The sequence below is a fragment of the Labeo rohita genome, chromosome 24, assembly GCF_022985175.1.
Source record: "Labeo rohita strain BAU-BD-2019 chromosome 24, IGBB_LRoh.1.0, whole genome shotgun sequence".
Taxonomy (NCBI): domain Eukaryota; kingdom Metazoa; phylum Chordata; class Actinopteri; order Cypriniformes; family Cyprinidae; genus Labeo; species Labeo rohita.
Window position 1 is genome coordinate 11,405,192 of NC_066892.1, and position 19,223 is coordinate 11,424,414.

Genomic DNA, 19,223 nt, shown 5'->3' on the forward strand with positions numbered 1-19,223 from the left:
CTGCCATTCACAAATTCACAGGCACTGGAGAGAGCGTTTGTCCACAGTTTCTGTGGCTATGACTCCTGTTTTTTAGGCAGTGGACTAATGGAGAAATCATTTAAAAAGGCTCAGAGGAAAATTAAAATAATTTGGTTAAACTCAAAACTACAAGAACACGTTGAGGTTATTCTTCACCCGTAAAATTAAAAGAAAAATATGAAATTATATTTTGCATTAGAGAAAAATTAAACCGCACAGTACAATTAATCATATATATAATATATAATATATATATATATATATATATATATAATATAAAAAAAAAATGGCTAATTGTACTGTACTATATACGTAAGTAAAATGTATTATTTTATGATTATTTTAAATTATAAAATCATTTCAATTATTATATTGCATTTATTAAAATGTATATACATTTATTAAAATAATGTTTTACTTCTATATGTGTGTATATATATATATATATATATATGTCTGTGTGTGTATATGTACACACAGATAAATAAAATTATTATTTTATGATTTATAATAAATGTTTAATTTATAAATAAAATGTATTTTGAATTAAGTCATTTTAATTATTATACTGCATTTATTAAATTGTATATACATTTATTAAAATATATTATATTATATATATATATATATATATTGATAATAAATGTATAATTTATAATGTATAGTTTAGTACATAATGTATATATATTTTAATTAAATGCAGTATAATAATTAAAATGGGTTTATAGTGCAAAATAATTCATTTTACTTACATATATATATATATATATATATTATATAATATAATAATTAAAACGGCTTTATAATTCTAAATGTTATATATATATTTTAATTATTTTAATTTATATTTTATATTTTATATTTTATATTTATATTTTAAAAATTTTAATTATAAAGCTGTTTTAATTATTATATTGCATTTATTAAAATTATGTATATATGTGTGTTTGTTTTTGTTTTTTTGTAATAGAATTTTAAGGTATTTACATTATTAAGAATGTATTTATTTCATTCTGATTTTAATTGGGGGGAAAAATCTGTCCAGACGAGATTATTTTCATTGCTGGGTTACAGTAATGAAAATTTGAGGATGAAAAATGTGCTTAATTCTCATGAAAATGTCATAATGCAAACAATTTTAGTCATCCTAAAAATAAGTTTCTTAATGCAAAATGGTTCTTATTTTTCTTTTAATATTTTGGGTGAAATGTGAGCGGATATTTTGCTTGTTAGACGCACCCGCACTATGTTTTTTTTTGGGGGGGGGGTGGAGGAATGTGCTGATAAACTGATTTCCAAGCATGGTGGAATGCATTTTTAAACAAACCAGCGTAGTTTCAAATATTTATTTATTTATTTGACCCCCATATATTTCGAGTTTTCTCCCAACTTTGTGCATTTGTGTAGGGATGTGCTGATTCTGAGCTGGGCCTCAGTGCAATTAGCTGCAGTACATCACCTACATTCACTTATAGGTCAGCAATACAGAACTAATGTAAATGAAGTGAGACGGTGGTAAACTTTGAAGAAGAATGCACTATTATAGCATTTGTGCTATAGTAATTAATTATTCTTTTTTCATCTTAAGCAGATACTGGTTTTACAACATTATAACCCCTGAATGATGACATTTGATAGAGTTGATAGACAAATCGCTTGCAGAGATGTTTAGATTTCAGCAACATGTGAGTGAGAAAAATGCATAGAAAAAATGTCATGATTTATTTTCATTATACCACTTCTCAGACATTCCTTTTGATGGAATTAATGTTCAGAGGACCTCGTCTTAAAATAATTCCAGACGCAGATACGGTTTGGAACTGCAATGATTGTAAGAAATACAGGACAGCTTTTCTGGTTCACAGGAACCAGTGCTTAACTACAAACTTAACTTCGCCCAGGCTAGTTAGTTTGTGACACTGTGTCCTAGTTAAAACAAAAACCTGTCATTTATCACTTAATGGTTCTTTTGTACGCACAAGTATATTTAGGTGAACCTGAAGGATATTTCTATAGTCAGGTGAGTTTTGCCTATTATTTGAATAATTTTGCTATTCGAAACTCCATAAGATGAACATTTGTTTAGTAGTTGGTAGTTTTACTGCAGCACTCCAGGGTAAGTCAAAATCACATTTTAGCATCTAAAAAAAAAAAAATTATATATATATATATATTATTAAATTATATATATATATATATATATTTTTTTTTTTTGAGGTGCTAAAATGCGATGTTGTACATTTTCTTTTTCACGTTCATGAGATTCATCCATCAAAACTCCGCAGGCATGCTGTTGTGTTATACCAACTGATTGTATATTTATCAGATGTTCTGTTACTGTTCCACGTCCGTTTCCTCCGTTTCCTTAGAAAACATTCGAAACATCTACATCTGTCTTAATGCTGGTTTGTGTTGTGTTTGGAGGTCTCGTGAGACCTCAAGAACATTTTTGAGAAACATACAGTACCTTACATTTTCTCATGTTATTGAAGTGTAGATTTCAGTATTTATTTTAAAATATTTGTAATATGGTTTCTTAGTTCTTATGTTCAAATACGTCAATGAAGAATGCACTTTGATGCCTTGAACTCCAAGCGTTCAGAAGAGCAGAATGAAGTATGCAAGCATTTTCCTGTGAAAACAAGCCTTCGCGATCTCACGTGTCATTGTCAAGCTCAAATAGTCGTTGGTTTTGCCAGTATCCTCTAGTTTTTGCATGCATACGGCACATTAGGAAAATGTTTACCGGCGATAAAACTCCTGATATTTTAGTGTTGTCATGCAACCATATTGTATCTTCAAAAATGGCCGTTTTTGTGAGACTATTAGTGTTTTTAGTTCTTTTTGTTATAAGTTAAACACCACTGCTTATAGATAAATGCTGTTCTGAACATACAAAATATGTTATATATTAGATGATTTTGTGTGATGCTGACACTGACGCATAAATCATCATAATATTGATCTGTTGACATTTCATCTGAAGTACCTATAAAAAAAGAACAATAAAGAGATCTTCCAGTACTACCATTAATATGTGTACATTAATCTCAGAGCTGAAAGTTGTTGTTTCTCAGTTTATTATTTACATTTTAAGCCAGTTTTAATGTAAAAGAAAAAACATACAAACAAAAGGACCTTTTTTTTCAGTGCAGATGTAAATTGAAATGGCTCTGGCATACATACCTAGACAAGACAGGAAGACATTACATGATGTACGGCTGGTAGATTGAGCAGCACTGATTTAAAGAAATAGTTCACCCCAAAATTAAACTGTGCTAAACATTTATTCACACTCAGGCCATTCAAGATGTAGAAGAGTTTGTTTTTTTATTGCAACAGGTTTGGAGAATTTCAGCATTACATCACTTGCTCACAAACAGATCCTGTGCAGTGAATGGGTGCCGTCAGAATTAGAGTCCAAACAGCTGATGAAAACATCACAATCCATAAGGCCAGGTTTAAGGTTTTACTTTACTTTTTAAGGTTTTCACTTCACACAGTATTAATCGATGCACTGACATCGTGTGGATTGCAATGTTTTTATCATCTGTTTGGACTCATTCTGACGGCACCCATTCACTCCAGTGTTTCCATTTGTGAGCAAGTGATGTGATGCTACCGTTCTTCATATTTGATTAAGAAACAAACTCATCTACATTGTGGATGGCCTGAGTAAATGGGTGAGTAAATTTTCAGCAAATTTCATTTTTGGCTGACGTGATATTCCCTAATTTGCATGATTTTTAGTCTCTTAGATTGAGTTAATTTTATTACAATTTATCTAAAAGCCACTAGACCTTTTGGATGTATTATTCTTAAGACATTTGATTTGATAGTGTCATAGATTTGCAAAGAAAATGCTCTATTTTGAGGTTAAGGCTGCAGTAACACACAGGTTTATGACTATTAATGAGAACTAAACACATTCATGCACAGACAGCTCAGTGAATGCTAGAGGCTTCCTCATGGGTGCGCTGACACATAGTTATGAGGTGGATCAGACATCATTTTTTGGAGAACAATAAACAGGGATTGATGTACATAAAGTATGTTACAATAAGACAGTCCCAATGTTCCAGTCAGACCTGAGCAATAGACGACAGAATCAGTCCTCATCCTTTGAAACCTTTATGGTGAATACACTAAAGTTGCGCCATTTTTGTTCACAATATTTCAGTGCAAAAATCAGTGTTTATTTCACAAACCACACTTTTTTGGCCTTTTTTTTTTTTCACACAAAAAATAAAACTTTGTTATTAATTACTCACCCTAATGTCATTCCAAACCCGTAGACCTTATTTTCAGAACAAAAATTAAGATATTTCTGATGAAATCCAAGAACTTGCTGACCCTGCATAGACAGCAATGCAACTGACACGTCCAAGGCCCAGAAAGGTAGTAAGGACATTGTTAAATTATGTTAAAAAGGCCCTCGCACCCGGGCTTACCACCACCCGGTGGCTTTAGGAAAACAGTGAACGGTGAGCAATATGCATTTCAACTGGTAAATATAAAAGAAACATGTAAAAGTCATTTATATGTGCCAGTCTTCCTGATTCCAGGTGGTGGCGCTATGACTATAACTGAATATTTGCCTTTAGATGTCTGCAGGCCAGTACTCTTACCAATGGGAAGTTTGGTGCAGACTGGACATTGTATGTTTAAGTTAGTGCAAAACAAGTCATTTCCTGTTGCCAGCAGGTGGCTCTATGATTATAACAGAATATTGGCCTTTAGATGTGTTCCAGTGTTGCCAACTTTGTGGTTTTCCCATGGAATTGGGCTACTTTCACACTGTTGCTGCAGGTTACTTTTGATTTTGTTATATAGCCCCTAAAATGTGAATTTACCAGGGAAACCCTGACAGAAAAATGTCCCCTGTCTATTTAACCCCCCTCTAAATGTAATTAGGCTAGTTTTGAGTAGCAATTGGGCGGGTTTTGTTATGAAAACCTGACAACCCTGATGTGTTCAAGGCCAGGATTTTTCTTGGAACGGGTGAAGTTTGGGGTAGATCGGAGATTGTATGGCTGAGTTACAACAACTTCTGTTCCCATGGTAAAACCTTGAACTTTTAGGCCGCCACAGACATGCCCTTTAAGGAAAACTCAAGAACTTCACAATTTAACAACGCAAAGGCCTTTTAGCCTGACCAAATATAATGCTGATGTCATTAAATCTTTATGAGGAGTTTGTTAGAGTGTAAAACATGCCACTTCCAGTTGCCAGCAGGTGGCGCTATGACTATAACTGAATTTAGGCATGGACATGTGTTCAGGACAGGACTCTTATCAAACATGTGAATTGTATGCCTAACAACTTTCTTTTTCATGGCAAAACATCAAAGTTTGTCAGGCCGCCACGGACACACGCTTCAGCGAAAACTTAAGATCTTCACAATTTAATGTCACAAAGGACTTTAGACACTGACCAAATTTGGTGTTGATCTGTTTAAATTTCTAGGAGGAGTTTGTTTAAACAAGTTGATATGATTTTTTAGGGTCTTAATGAAAAGTCTCTAATATACTTTGATTAAAAATTCTCAATCGTTTTGTAAAACAACACCCTTTTTACCTTGTCAAAATGAGCTCAGCAAAAATCATCTCATGCTAAGGGGTTGTTCCTTTAAATGCAAACGAGCTCTGCTCGCCCCGCCCCTCTCTTCTCTCTGGAGAGACGGTCTTGTTTACATTAGCCGCATTTAGCCACGTTTAGCCGCTAAACTTCCTAACTACCACGTTATTAGGAAATGCGATCGCAAAGATTCATAAAAAAAACCCTTATACTCACTTTTGCTGTAAGTGAAGCTGGATCATGAATGATTCGCGTGAACATAGACGGATGTATGTACATCGGGAGGTGCATTACATTCACAAACAAGCGTAATCTACTGCATCTTCAGTGGCTCAGATGTCGGGAGTAAATGACGACCACTATGTTCATTATTACATCCAGCAACACAACACCTCAATCGCTCAATTGGAGATATTCTTGTCTAACTTACATCCCTGCTCCGGCATGGAAAAAAAGAGGGCGGACTGTGACAGCTGATTCGAGGTAAATCGCTCATGTCAATCAACTATGGTGGGAGCGGCCTCTGACGGTGTGACGGCACACCGACAGGCATCTGGGAACGGCTCGATTTGAAAAAGGGGATATTATTTTTACAGATTAATTTTGCCACACCCACTTCTGAAACCCATATGAGATGTAAAGTTTCACCACTTTTCGTGCGTGTTCAAAAATTTGTGAGTTTGAGTATGTTTAGGCTCTCACAAATACTATTCATTTTGGAGAAGAAAAATCTGAGCAATTCCAATAGGGTCCGTGCACCATCGGTCCATGTGACAGGAGTGGTTCAACCGTAATGTTATGAAGCTACGAGAATACTTTCTGTGTGCAAAGAAATAAAAAATATTGACTTTATTTCTTCTCAACAATTTCTTCTCTTCCATGCTGGCTGAACCACTGATGTCACATGGATGATTTTAACAATGTTCTTACTACCTTTCTGGGCCTTGAATGTGTCAGTTGCATTGCTGTCTACACAGGGTCAGAAAACTCTTGGATTTCATCAAAAATATCTTAATTTGTGTTTTGAAGATGAACGACAGTCTTACAGATTTGGAATGACATGAGGGTGAGTAATTAATGACACAATTTTGATTTTTGGTTGAACTGAACCGAATTTGTTGGTGCTAAAACAACAAAAACAAACAGTGGCCGCAATTGATTTAGTGAATCCCACCTCTGTTTGTTAAATCTCTTCTCAGGTTCTGTTTTAGGGCTGCAATGGCTTTCAAATATTTGCTGTAATGCCAGCATAACTATACAGGACTTCAACAACCCTGTGTTGTGTACAGTACTTTAAATTTTCCCATGAGGGTAGTTGACCTGTCATCGCTGCCAGTGTGTGTAAATGTGTGTTTGTGGGTAAAGTGCAGTCTATTATGTGTGATGGTTTATTCCTCACTTCTCGTCCTCGTCGCCCTCGCTCATGCTGCTGATGGAGGCCGAGGCGCCCTTTGGGGACGGGGGAGGTGAGGTTCTGGGCATGGCCCAGCGGGATGGAGGTGATGGAGAGCGGATGGGGAAAAGTCCCTTGGTGGACTGTTGCTGGGTGAGCAGCGTGGAGAGAAGGCTTGGATCATTCGTCCGCTACGTTCCTGAAACATTTGCTTCTGGAAAAATGAAAAGGTCATGTTCAGAAAAATGTAAGTGTGATTGGAAAAAAATGAAAAGTGATAGTCTTATCTTGCTTACCCATGTTCCATCTGGACCGAAGAGCTCTAGAAAGTTCCCAATGAATTCTCGTGATTTCTCCTCCCATTTCTGAATAAGATCGTGGCTCTTTTCTTCCACTCTATACACAAAATGCTTGGACTTCTCCTCTACCGTCCGCACCTTCTCTTTCATCCTGTCCACCTGATTCTGCAGACGGTACTTCTTTTCCTGTCCAAAAAGAGTTTTAAATGTTAGTGTTGAATAAAGTTATTTTTTGTTTTCTTTTTGCACAAAAAGTATTCTCATAGCTTTTTAAAATTAAGGTTAAAGCACTGATGTCACATGGACTATTTTAACAATGTCCTTACTACCTTTCTGGGCCTTGAACATGTCAGTTGCATTGCTGTCTATGCAGGGTCAGAAAGCGCTCGGATTTTGTGTTGCAAAGATGAACGAAGATCGTACGGTCTTAGAACGACCTGAAGGTGAGTAATTAATGACAGAATTTACATTTTTGGGTGAACTATACTTTTAAAGGTTATTCAAAACACATTTTACTTTATGTATGATATTCTTCAAAGTAAATCAGGATTGTTTTAAGGCAAGACACTGCAGGTGAATAGGGTAAAAAATTAACTAATAGTTATCACCTTACTTACCCTTGATTGATTGATTGCATTGATAATTGCAAACATTTTTTGTATTACAAGTTTTCTAAAATGATTAAATATGCAAATGAGGCGTTATTTAACAAAATATATTCCGTTTGTAAAATGTTGTGATGTGACACCAAAATATTAATATTAAAATATTAAAATATTTGTTATAAATCTTATGTATAATAAAATATCTACAATATTTTTCTGAGTAGTGGTTAAGGAAAATGTTTTATCCATTTGTTTTAGAGGTGAGTGTTATTTTAGTATCATTTATTTTTTTCATTATTATTTTTAAAAATAGATTTTTAAATATTTTTTGGGTGCTTTGTAATTTTTATTATTTTTTATTTTTATTTGTATGATGTTTTAATTTGAGCTATTTTGGTTATTTAACTTAGCTGACAACTAGCTAAAATACGTTTTTAAATTTTTATTTTAATTTATTTTATTTCAGTTAATGTTTATTTTACTTCAAGTAATAAACTACCAGTAAAAAGTTTTTGAACATTAAGATTTTTAATTTTTTTTTTTTTTTTTTTAAGAATTGTCTTCTTCTCATCAAGCCTGCATTTATTTGATCCAGAATACAGCAAAAGCAGTAATAATGTGAAATATTTTACTATTTAAAATAACTGCTTTCTATTTGAATATATTTTAAAATGTAATTTATATCCGTGATGAATTCAATAGCTACATTTTCAGCATCATTACTCCAGTCTTCAGTGTCACATGATCCTTCAGAAATCATTCTAATATGCTGATTTGCTGTTCAAGAAACATTTATTATAATTTATTATTATTATTAATTTATTATTATCAGTATTTTTTCAGGATTCTTTGAATAGAAAGATCCAAATATCAGCATTTATCTGAAATAAAAAGCTTTTGTAACATCATACACTATACCGTTCAAAAGCTTGGAGTCAGTATAAATATATTTTTTTGAACAAAATTATAGAAATTAATACTTTTATGTAGCAAGGATGCTTTAAATTGATCAAAAGGTCTTCTGAACTTTCTATTCATCAAAGAAACCTGAAAAACGTATACGCAGCTGTTTTCAACATAATAATAATAAATGTTTTTTGAGCAGCGAAACTTAATATTAGAATGATTTCTAAAGGATCATGTGACTGAAGTAATGATCCAGGTTTGAAAACATATCCTGCCAGAAAATACCCATTGGTCTGGTAACAAACAAACTAGTCAGCAAAACTGAAGCATAACACACAGACTTGCATTTGGGGATCCTTAGATCCTTCATTAAGTTCATTTACTTACATTAATATAACTAACGTTGAGTTCTTTAGCGGTGTAGCCCCTCTGCAAGTTGCGTCTAGCGTACACGTCATAGTCTCTCACTATCCGGGTGATCAAGTCAGACGTCGAAATCCCTTCTGTCCTTTTAGTGGGCACAAACATACCTGAGACACTCACACATGTTAGATCTTTTCTGAAACACAAACACACACATGCTCTCAAGCGAAGGCCACTTTTCTTTACCTGCCTCCTTAATATGCTTGTACACGTCCTCAGAGCCAGCAGAGGAGTACGGGATGTCATCATGCGCCACAAAGTCAATCTGGAGAATACGAAACAAAGGGTTAACCACAGGGAATTGTGAGAGCGGTATGGTGCTGGGATGTAAATAACTGACCTTGTGTTTTTCTAAAAACTCTTGAGTCAGAGTCCAAGGCGCATCACGCAAAACCTCATCGACGTAGCGGCAGTGTCTCAATGCCTCGTACCGCTCGTCTTCCGTCATTACGGTGAAGCCCTTGTACTTGTGAGTGAGTTCATCACTACATACTTAACACAAACACACATACATATTTCATCAGTTTATGACCACAAAGTTCATAATTCAACATTCTACAGAATATTGATCAGTAATCAGTAAATTAAACGTGTCTATACCTCCAACTATAAGGTAGGCGTTAGGAAACAGATTCTTAGCCTGCATCAGGGCACGAGCGTGACCAGAATGAAAAAGATCGAAGATGCCATCTGCATAGATTCGCACCGGCCGGTCCACTGAAAATGAGAAATTCATGACACTTTTTGAAATCTTTTACAGAAACAAAAACACAAAACACAAAGAAAGTATGTCACTTTACACCATTGAAAAGTCTAGGGTCATTATTTTTTTTTAAGAAATTGTCAGCAAGGACACTTGATGAGTCATTTCTAATGTTACAAAAGATTTCTATTTCAAATAAATGTTCTTTTGAACTTTCTATTCATCGATAAAATACTGAATAAAAAAAGTGTCATAGTTTACACAAAAATATTAAGTAGCTCAACTTTTTAGGATTGATAATATTAAGAAATAGGGACATCCTAAGGTATGTCCGTGTTTTAACCACGAAAAGACGTCAATATAAGAGTTTGTAAACAATATATATCACGTAACGTCACATTTACCTCAGAAAAAAAACATAGGCTACTCGGTAACCACGAATTTGTTAGTCAGCTAGAAAAATGAACTCTAGAGAGGAGCATTTTGCTAAATATATGCACAATATAACATATTCATTATATGTTATATAATGTTTGAATACATTTATTATTATAAAAACTTAAATGAGTGTAATTTAAGAGTTTGTATACAAATCAGTTCATTTTAACCCTCAATATTATAGTAGTACCAACTGACTCATGTATATTTTTCAGCATTAGTTGAGAGATTTTTTTTTCCTTGAGAAAATTTTTCATGTGCTGGACCTGATATATATTCAAAATAAACTATATTGAATCGAATCGTGAAATTTGTGTCTAAAATCCAGCCTTAATAAGAAATGTTCTTGAGCATTAAATCATATTAGAATGATTTCTGAAGAATCATGTGACACTGAAGACTGGAATAATGATGCAGAAAATGTAGCTATTAAATTTAGTTTTGCATCACAGGAATAGATGATGTTTTAAAATATATTAAAATAGAAAACAGCTGTTGTACATTGCAACAATATTTCACAATATTAATATTTTTACTGTTTTTATTATCAAATAAATGCAGCCTTGGTGAGACTTCAAAAACAAAAATGCTGTTAGTCAAGACAGAGTAAAAGACATGAATATAGCATGCAAAACCATTATTTTGCACCGTTCACTTTTTCCTCTCATTTTTACTTTCACAAACTTAAAATAGTCCATTATCTCCTTGAAGGACATCAAAAGCCATTCAACCTTGCTCCTTTTGTCTCTTCTCCACTATAGCAGAGCTCAGTGATCATTGGCCAGCAGAACTCTGGTATGCGAGAGCTTTGTGAGCCGTGGCTGTGAGAATCTGGGTCACAGAATGAACAGGGAATCCCTGAATCTAGTCCTGCTGGGTCCAATCCCAATGGTGGACTATCCTACAAGCACTACATTTTCCTCTGACACTGATATGGCATTAGTTAAGTCATCAATGTTTGATGGGATTTGTGAAGTGGGCCCAAAACCAAAAAGAACTTTCAAATATTAGTTTTGTTTTTTTTGTTTTGTTTTGTTTTTTTACACACGTACACGTACACAATTAGTTTATCATGTGTTCTTGTTACGTTTCAGTAAAGATAGATGAAGATAGATGAAGTCTTGCTTGTCTATAGATTGTGTCAATAATTATACAGTACAACTGAACAATATTCTCATCATGTACTTTACATATTACATAATGTACTTTACTATACCACTCTAAAGTTTCAGGTTGGTTTGAAGAATATAGAGTTCAAAAGAACAAAAACATTAAAATATCTGCTTTTTTTAAAAAAAAAAAAAAAAGTCTTACTGACCCTCATTTGTGTGTGTATTTATTTTATTGTGATTATGTAAGTTATCAAGATATAATGAATGAAGTTAGAAGCTTTTAAAAAAAAGTTACATTTAAGTTAATGTTTAAGAGCTTGAGTGCATATTTCTGAGTGTCTAGTACTACATGAAACAAGCATATTAAAATTTTTTTAGGTTATAGCCTAACAGAAATGACCTTATTAGAAAGGTAATTTTTAACTTGGTGTTCGGTTTTGTTATAATAACTCAACAGGGAAAATACAGACTGACCAGGCGTTCCAAGTCGAGCTTGCTCTACAGTCAGCTTCTCATGTGGCGCCCGACACTCACAACTCGTCTCCGGCGTAAATATGGCTGGTTCTATAAGTGTCTGCAGAGAAGATTGAAGAATACATTGATTTGAGAAAAAAAGATGAGAAATAAACAGACGGAGCAGCTTCCCAAATAAAATAATGTTTAAACAAGCCTGACATGACATCCTATTTACCCTTCTCAAAAATGTTTCCCTTTTTGTACGAATAGAGGTTATTATCTGACGTATTGATTTCAAGACAATCTGTGTAACAGCCTTTAAAGCGGGTATTGATTTGTCCAGTAGAGGGTTCTCTAATGTCACTGACTTAAGACAAATCATTCGTCCACAGCATAGCAGCACAGAGGGGGGATAGAAACAGACATACATTACACAGATATTTCAATCCATTCAAACCTCCTCACGGGTTATAGCACAACAGTGAACAATAGGCCTACAGACATTGTGACAACACATGGTTCTGAATTTCAATGTATGGGAGGGAGGCAGGGATTTTATTTACAGTTTCTGTGAGTTTATAATTCAGAAAGAGATCCACTCATATCCCATATGGGGGAGAATGGGGTTTGTTATCAAAAAATGTACTCTACTCATCTTATTTTTCAATGTGGAAGTAAGCCTATGGGCAAGACTTCCAGTTCATTAGCCGACGCGCCATCAATCCGCCATATTGGCGGCAATGAATGTAAACACGCTGATTATTGCTGCTGAAAATGGTCAATTATTGTCATGTTTTGGGCTGTACTATTCAGTCAGACCAGGAAAACATTTGGAGTACTATAGGCTGCCAAAAGTTACAACAAATCAAGGTGAAGAGTGCAAAAAAACTGTCTGAGGAACAAAAGGCATTTGTGGTTGGCCAAACTAAACCAGGATTTTCAGAGCAAGAATCTTGACAACATTCGTGTTTGTTCTCATCACTTCCGGTCAGGTAGGTGAAATATTAGGCTAATATCTTAAATAATACTGCTTGTATGTATCTTTACCACATTTTAACTTTAGTTTTTTCAAAATATTGTGCCCTTTTTTGCTTACTAAGCCCCGCTCTATATGATTTAGCAGCTTCCACACTTATTTTTTGTGGTTTAGACGGCATAAATTAGCAGAAAAACGAGTCAATGCTGTTGTTTACATCCGAGTATCTCTAATATGGCTTCGCATTCCGGGTAATTGACCAAACCGGGACCCAACTGCAAACCTTTTATAGGGAAATGAGGAGAGAAATAACAACGTGCAGTAAACTGTTTGCAGAACCAGTGTGTTCATAATTAAAATAATACATTAAAATAATATAAGACACACCACTTTGCAATATTAAGCAGCAAAAAGAGCTGTTTTGTACAGCTAACCGAATGCAGAAGCCAGACCCATAAAATTTAGGCTACAAATGGCCGCGCCCACTCTTACCGGAAAAATAAGGTGCTATTTGTAAAATGTAACCATAGTAGAGTGAAAGTTAATCATTTGTACTTGTTGTCCGGGCATCACGTCTTAAAGCAGGGTCGCCAGGTTTTCACAACAAAACCTGCAAAATTGCTACTCAAACTAGTCCAAAACTAGCCCAGTCGCTTTTTGAGGGGGTCCTCCGTTAAAAATCTTGTTATGGGGGATAAAATACACTTTTTTTTGTCGGGGTTCCCCTAGTAAATTCCTATTTAAATATGACGTTATTGAGGTCGCTTCAACCTGCAGACATCAAAAACAGCCGCTGAAAACCTCGGACTTGGCAACACTGTCTTAAAGGGACAGCAGCCTATAAATACCTAATTAATATTAATCGAACAACAAAATACAGTTTTAACAAAGATTAATCTATATTTAATCTATGCATTGAACAAGCAGTGTTATTTTACACTTAATTATTGCATTTCTGTACCCGAATACTTAATTAGTAATTTTGTCTAAATTTATCTATGCTTGTAATTTGTGTAGCCTATTTGTTCTTACTTTTTTACTGGCTGTTCACTTGTCTTTAATCAAGTTTGAACTTTCTTAGTTAGGCTAGGCTAATTTATTTATTTATTTATTTAATTAATTTTTTTGCTGATCCAATAAAATGATCTGATCCGTGACTCAAAAAACGCAATATAATGCAAAATATGAGTTTTGCAATCCGTTGAACTATTAACAATAGCTGTTACATGTGCATTAGTGACCCTGGACCACAAAACCAGTCATAAGGGTTGAGATTTGGGATAAAATGGAGATTTATACATCATCTGAATGCTGAATAAAAAAGCTTGATGTATGGTTTGTCAGGATAGGAAAATATTTGGCCAAGATACAATTATTTGAAAATCTGGAATCTAGAAGTGCAAAAAAATCTAAATATTGAGAAAATCGCCTTTAAAGTTGTCAAAATGAAGTTTTTAGCAATGCAAATTACTAATCAACAATTAAGTTTTGATGTATTTATGGAAGGAAATTTACAAATTATCTTCATGGAACATGACCTTTACTTAATATCCTAATGATTTTTGGCATAAAAGAAAAATTTATAATTTTGACCCTTGCAATGTATTTTTGGCTATTACTATAAATATACCCATGCTACTTAATACTGGTTTTGTGGTCCAGGGTCACATATATAATACATACTAAATTCATAAAACAACATAAATGGAAAAGGTACAAAAATGGCAAAAATACAAAAATATCAAACCATTAAAATGTGGTTTTATTGTGCCCAATGGCTAAACTTGACTATATTATATTATATTATATTATCTGTTATATATATATAATTCATAAAACAACAAAAATGGAAAAGTTAACAATATCAGACTGATAAAAAAAGCTTTTACTGTGTTCAAAATGATCTTTTTTTGTCATCATTTACTCAAACTTGTATGAATATCTTCCTTAACACACAAAAATATATATTTTTGAAGAATGCTGGCTACCAACAGTTGGTGGTAGCCATTGACTTCCATAGTATTTCTTCCCGTACTATGGAAGTCAATGGCTACCGTCAACTGTTTGATAATCAATATTCTTTAAAATATCTTCTTTTGTGTTCAACAGAAGAAAGAAACTCATACAGGTTTGGAACGACATGAGGGTGAGTAAATAATGCCAAAATTGTAATTTTTTGGGGATCTGTTCCTTTAAAACCTCACAGCTACTTAAATCACCTTTGAGGCATATTCCTAGTGTTTTGTAAACATGTGGGCGGAGGCACCAGATGCTGTTCAAATGAACTCCGGGCCAAACACATTACAGAAATATTAAAAAACAATTTCTGCATTAACCTTCCAGTGACCTTTGGGACAATAGTGACCATCTGTCTATTAAAGGAAATGCCCAGTGAAAGCTTCTTCCTGCAAGAAACAGACCCAGCTGGTACATATGCATTTACATATCCAATGCAATGTAGGTGTGATGTCTGATTACTCATTGGAGTAAAAAATCTCCAAGGATTCATTCCCATAGCAACGGAGACAGTGTTTCAAAGGATGCTGGAGACCTTTCCCAGAATTCTGTACAAGGTGAGAGGGAGGAGCAACATCACAGAAGGGCAACCTGCTGATAAACGCAATCTGGATGGTGTCTGTAACATTAGCTCAGCACCATCCCACCAAAGCGCTGGCTCTTTCACTTCAAAACAACATCTGGTAGACGCAGAGGATTAAAGCAGCATTATGTCAAGGCATTAGAACAAAACAGCTCACTTTAACTGCAGTTTCACAAGCTAAACATCACTCGGACAGCAGCACACAAAGACAAAAACAGATAAACACAGGCTGAAAACAAAGAGAAAGTGATCCTCAACGTCTCTCAGATGCCCTCGACGACAACAAAACGCATATATCTCACCGTTCGTGGCAGTGGACAGGTATGTTCCAGCTCCTCCATGATTTCTGGAGGGTCCAAGCCAAACAGGATGTGACTCCACCTGTACCTGACTCAGCATCAGTCTGGAGACGCTTTTCTAGCCGTTAGCCGAGCTGCGGTCAGGGATGCTCTACTCCAGCCTGGGTCTAGATCCCGCCCACTCGCTCTTGTCTTCCTCTCAGCCTCTCCCGGCAGGACCCGCCCCTCCTCGGCTATAGAAAGAGGCCCTCGGCTCCTCCCTGTGCCCACACACACACACACATAGGACCTCAATGATGGCACAACAACAACAAGGAAGAGAGCCTGTTGATGAGGGCAATGGCAAGTCTGGGGAGGACCAATCAGCAGGCATGCTCTCCTGTCTCATTTACATACCGGAGGGTGATTGGCTGAGCAGGCTATAGCACCATCACTGTGAAGCCGCTGCTGAGCATCTCTGATTGTTCTTCATCTTCCTTCATCATTGTAGTGCATCACAAAGGCTTGCTGAAAGAGATAACAATACAGTATAACAATGGAGTTGTGCTATTTTTGATATACATTGGAATGATTTTGCTTGCTATACTAAACTGCTTAAAATTAAGTTTCAGACCAGTTTAAACCATTTTAAGATACAAAACAAGGACCACAGCTGATATATATGATATATATTTGTTTGTATTTTATATGCAGGTTTGCAATTTAAAAAGAAACTAGAAATATTGGAAAAAAAATATATATACAGTTATAACACATTACAAAAAAATGCAATTAATATTTTAGTTAACAATAATCTAAATATATGTACAACATTCACTGTTTACTACTATGATCAGTTTAGCGGATATAACAATTTTATATGCTACAATGTACTGATATATGATATATAGACCAGTTTAATTTGATATGTAAGTTTAGTGAAGTTTTGAAAACATTAGTGAAGATCACAATTATATATCTATATCTATCTAAATCTCTCTCTCTCTCTCTACAGGTTTGCAATTAAAAACTGGAAAAATGTAGACATTTAATTTGATATATAGGTGTAACACATTACAAACAATATACAACTAATATATATTTTAACAATAAAAAAATTGAAAAATATATTTTTATTATAAAATATATTTATTATAAAATATATTAATAAAACATCTAAATTATTTTTATTATATATATATATATATATATATATATATATATATATATTTTTTTTTTTTTTTTCAAAAAGAGGAAAAATTCATTAAAAAATTTGTAAAATATTTATATACGGTTTTGAATGTTTAGGGAGGAGCATTTCATATTTTTATATGCACATTCGATTTAATTTAGTTTTGAAAACTTCACTATTCACTATTTCCTACTATTAACTTTAATAGTACTTTAACTTTAATTTACTACTACTATTTACACACACACATATACACACACACACACACGTTAATATATATATATATATATATATATATATATATATATATATATATTTATGTACAGGTTTGGAATAAAACATTGGAAAAATATAGACAAATTTAATTTGATCTATAGTTAAAACATTACAAACAAAACAAAAATATTTAGGATAATATAATTCATATTCATAAGGGTTTTTTTTTTCAAAAAATAATACAATTTTTTTATTTATATATGGTTTTGGATGTTTAGGGAGGCGTGTTTATGAAAAGCAGTTCATATTTTATACGCACATTTAATTTAATTTATAATATAATATAAACAATTCCCTAATAAGATTTTACTTTATAATATTTAAAAAAAAAATCTTAATACATGTATGATCATATAATTAACACTCAATAACTAAACATCGATTACGTCAATTACGTTTATATAATATTATGTTATATTACATCATTTATAAATAATTGCACAGTCTATGGAGCGGACCTGATTTACATTTCACTGTTGGTACTATAAACAGTTTCCTAATAATATTTTACTTTATTTTTTAAAAAAATCTAAATGCATGTATTATCATATAATTATCACTTATTAACTGAACATCAATTACGTCAATACGTCAACATTTATATTATATTATATTATATTATATTATATTATATTATATTATATTATATTATATTATATTATATTATATTATATTTATGTACATTACATATAAATATATTATAATGTTTCGGTGTTCTTTTCCCGCCACTTGGTTTATTTTCCGTCTTGAAACTGAATCGTTCTCATTCAGAGAAGAGTTAATTTGTTATCCACTTGGTGGCGCCATTGTATCAATTTTAGTTAGTGCTTTTGAACATGGCACCAAGTGGTTATTTAACAAAGTTACAAGATGCTACCGAATATAATAAAGGGGTGTAAATTAGATACATTAAATTTAGAAGCATCTGCAATATTTGTTAATATTTTCCCATTCACCTTCCATCCATTTACTCTCTGCTGTCAGCCCCTTGGCTAATAAATTGAACAAAATGAATCATTTAGATTTATATTAACTTAATATTAGACGATAATGTTTCTTAACAAACAGAGAGATGAAGAGAATGACAGCAGCTCCATTCACCCCACGCAAACACACACACAAAAACTTTCCTTTGACTGCCTTTTCCCCGAACTATGTCTCCATTGTTGCTTTCATTCAGTCTACTCATACAGCACAGGTAATTATTTCAGTCACAGGACAGAACAGAAGTGCTTTGAAGAGCAACCCCCACCCTCAGAGAGGAACGGTGTGGTCCAAGAGATCTGGCGAGAGACTTGATATCCTCTTCTGTGTTTCCTGTGAGCTCCTCTCCTCATCAGCATGAAGACCGAGTCTCATTTTCCTCTTAGACTCGGGGTATGTACTTTTGACTGCTGTATCCCCAGAGACTCAGAGGGCAACAGCACTGAGAATAACATTTCCATCCGTATGGCCGTAGTTAATAGATTCTCCTCTGACGGCTTGTGAAGCAGCTGTGCTCCAGCTCAAAAAGGTTATCGGCCTTTGTCATAATCAAATAGAGAATAAACAGGAAGATCATTTGGAAGAGAAGAGACTCTTTCCTCCGAGGCGTTGAGAGGGTCTGGAGAAAAAAGAAAAAAAAACCATCTAATTTTTGAGGCAATTGCAATGTGACATAAGTGTGCTGATTCAAGGTTAAGGATATTCTTTTATCTCTCTTGAATACTGAGATTCTCCTGAGTATTGTTTGACGTAATCTGCTTAAGTGACATTCATTTCATTCTGGTCTCAAACATTTAAAAACAAAACTAATTAATTTTTCATTTAGACATGCAAAATAATACACTGCAAGGAAAATGCATGCTCATATACTTCCTAATCAATCTAAATGTTAATTAGCACTGTAGCATCCTTTCTAAATGAGAAAGTTAATTCAAGACACATCTTAAGAATATTACAGGCTAAATCAGTTTTACATGAATAGTTT

At 33.8% G+C, this 19,223-nt stretch overlaps 1 protein-coding gene across 1 annotated transcript; it reads right to left on the reverse strand.

Moving 5' to 3' along the window:
* Positions 1 to 6,712: 6,712 nt before the first annotated feature.
* Positions 6,713 to 16,454, reverse strand: pcyt1ba (phosphate cytidylyltransferase 1B, choline a). The gene is given in 9 exon segments (XM_051098306.1): positions 6,713 to 7,110; positions 7,113 to 7,205; positions 7,288 to 7,476; positions 9,189 to 9,331; positions 9,411 to 9,489; positions 9,565 to 9,716; positions 9,825 to 9,941; positions 11,952 to 12,051; positions 15,811 to 16,454. Coding segments are annotated over 9 exon segments (1,029 nt in total). The 5' UTR covers positions 15,850 to 16,454; the 3' UTR covers positions 6,713 to 6,993.
* Positions 16,455 to 19,223: the final 2,769 nt, after the last annotated feature.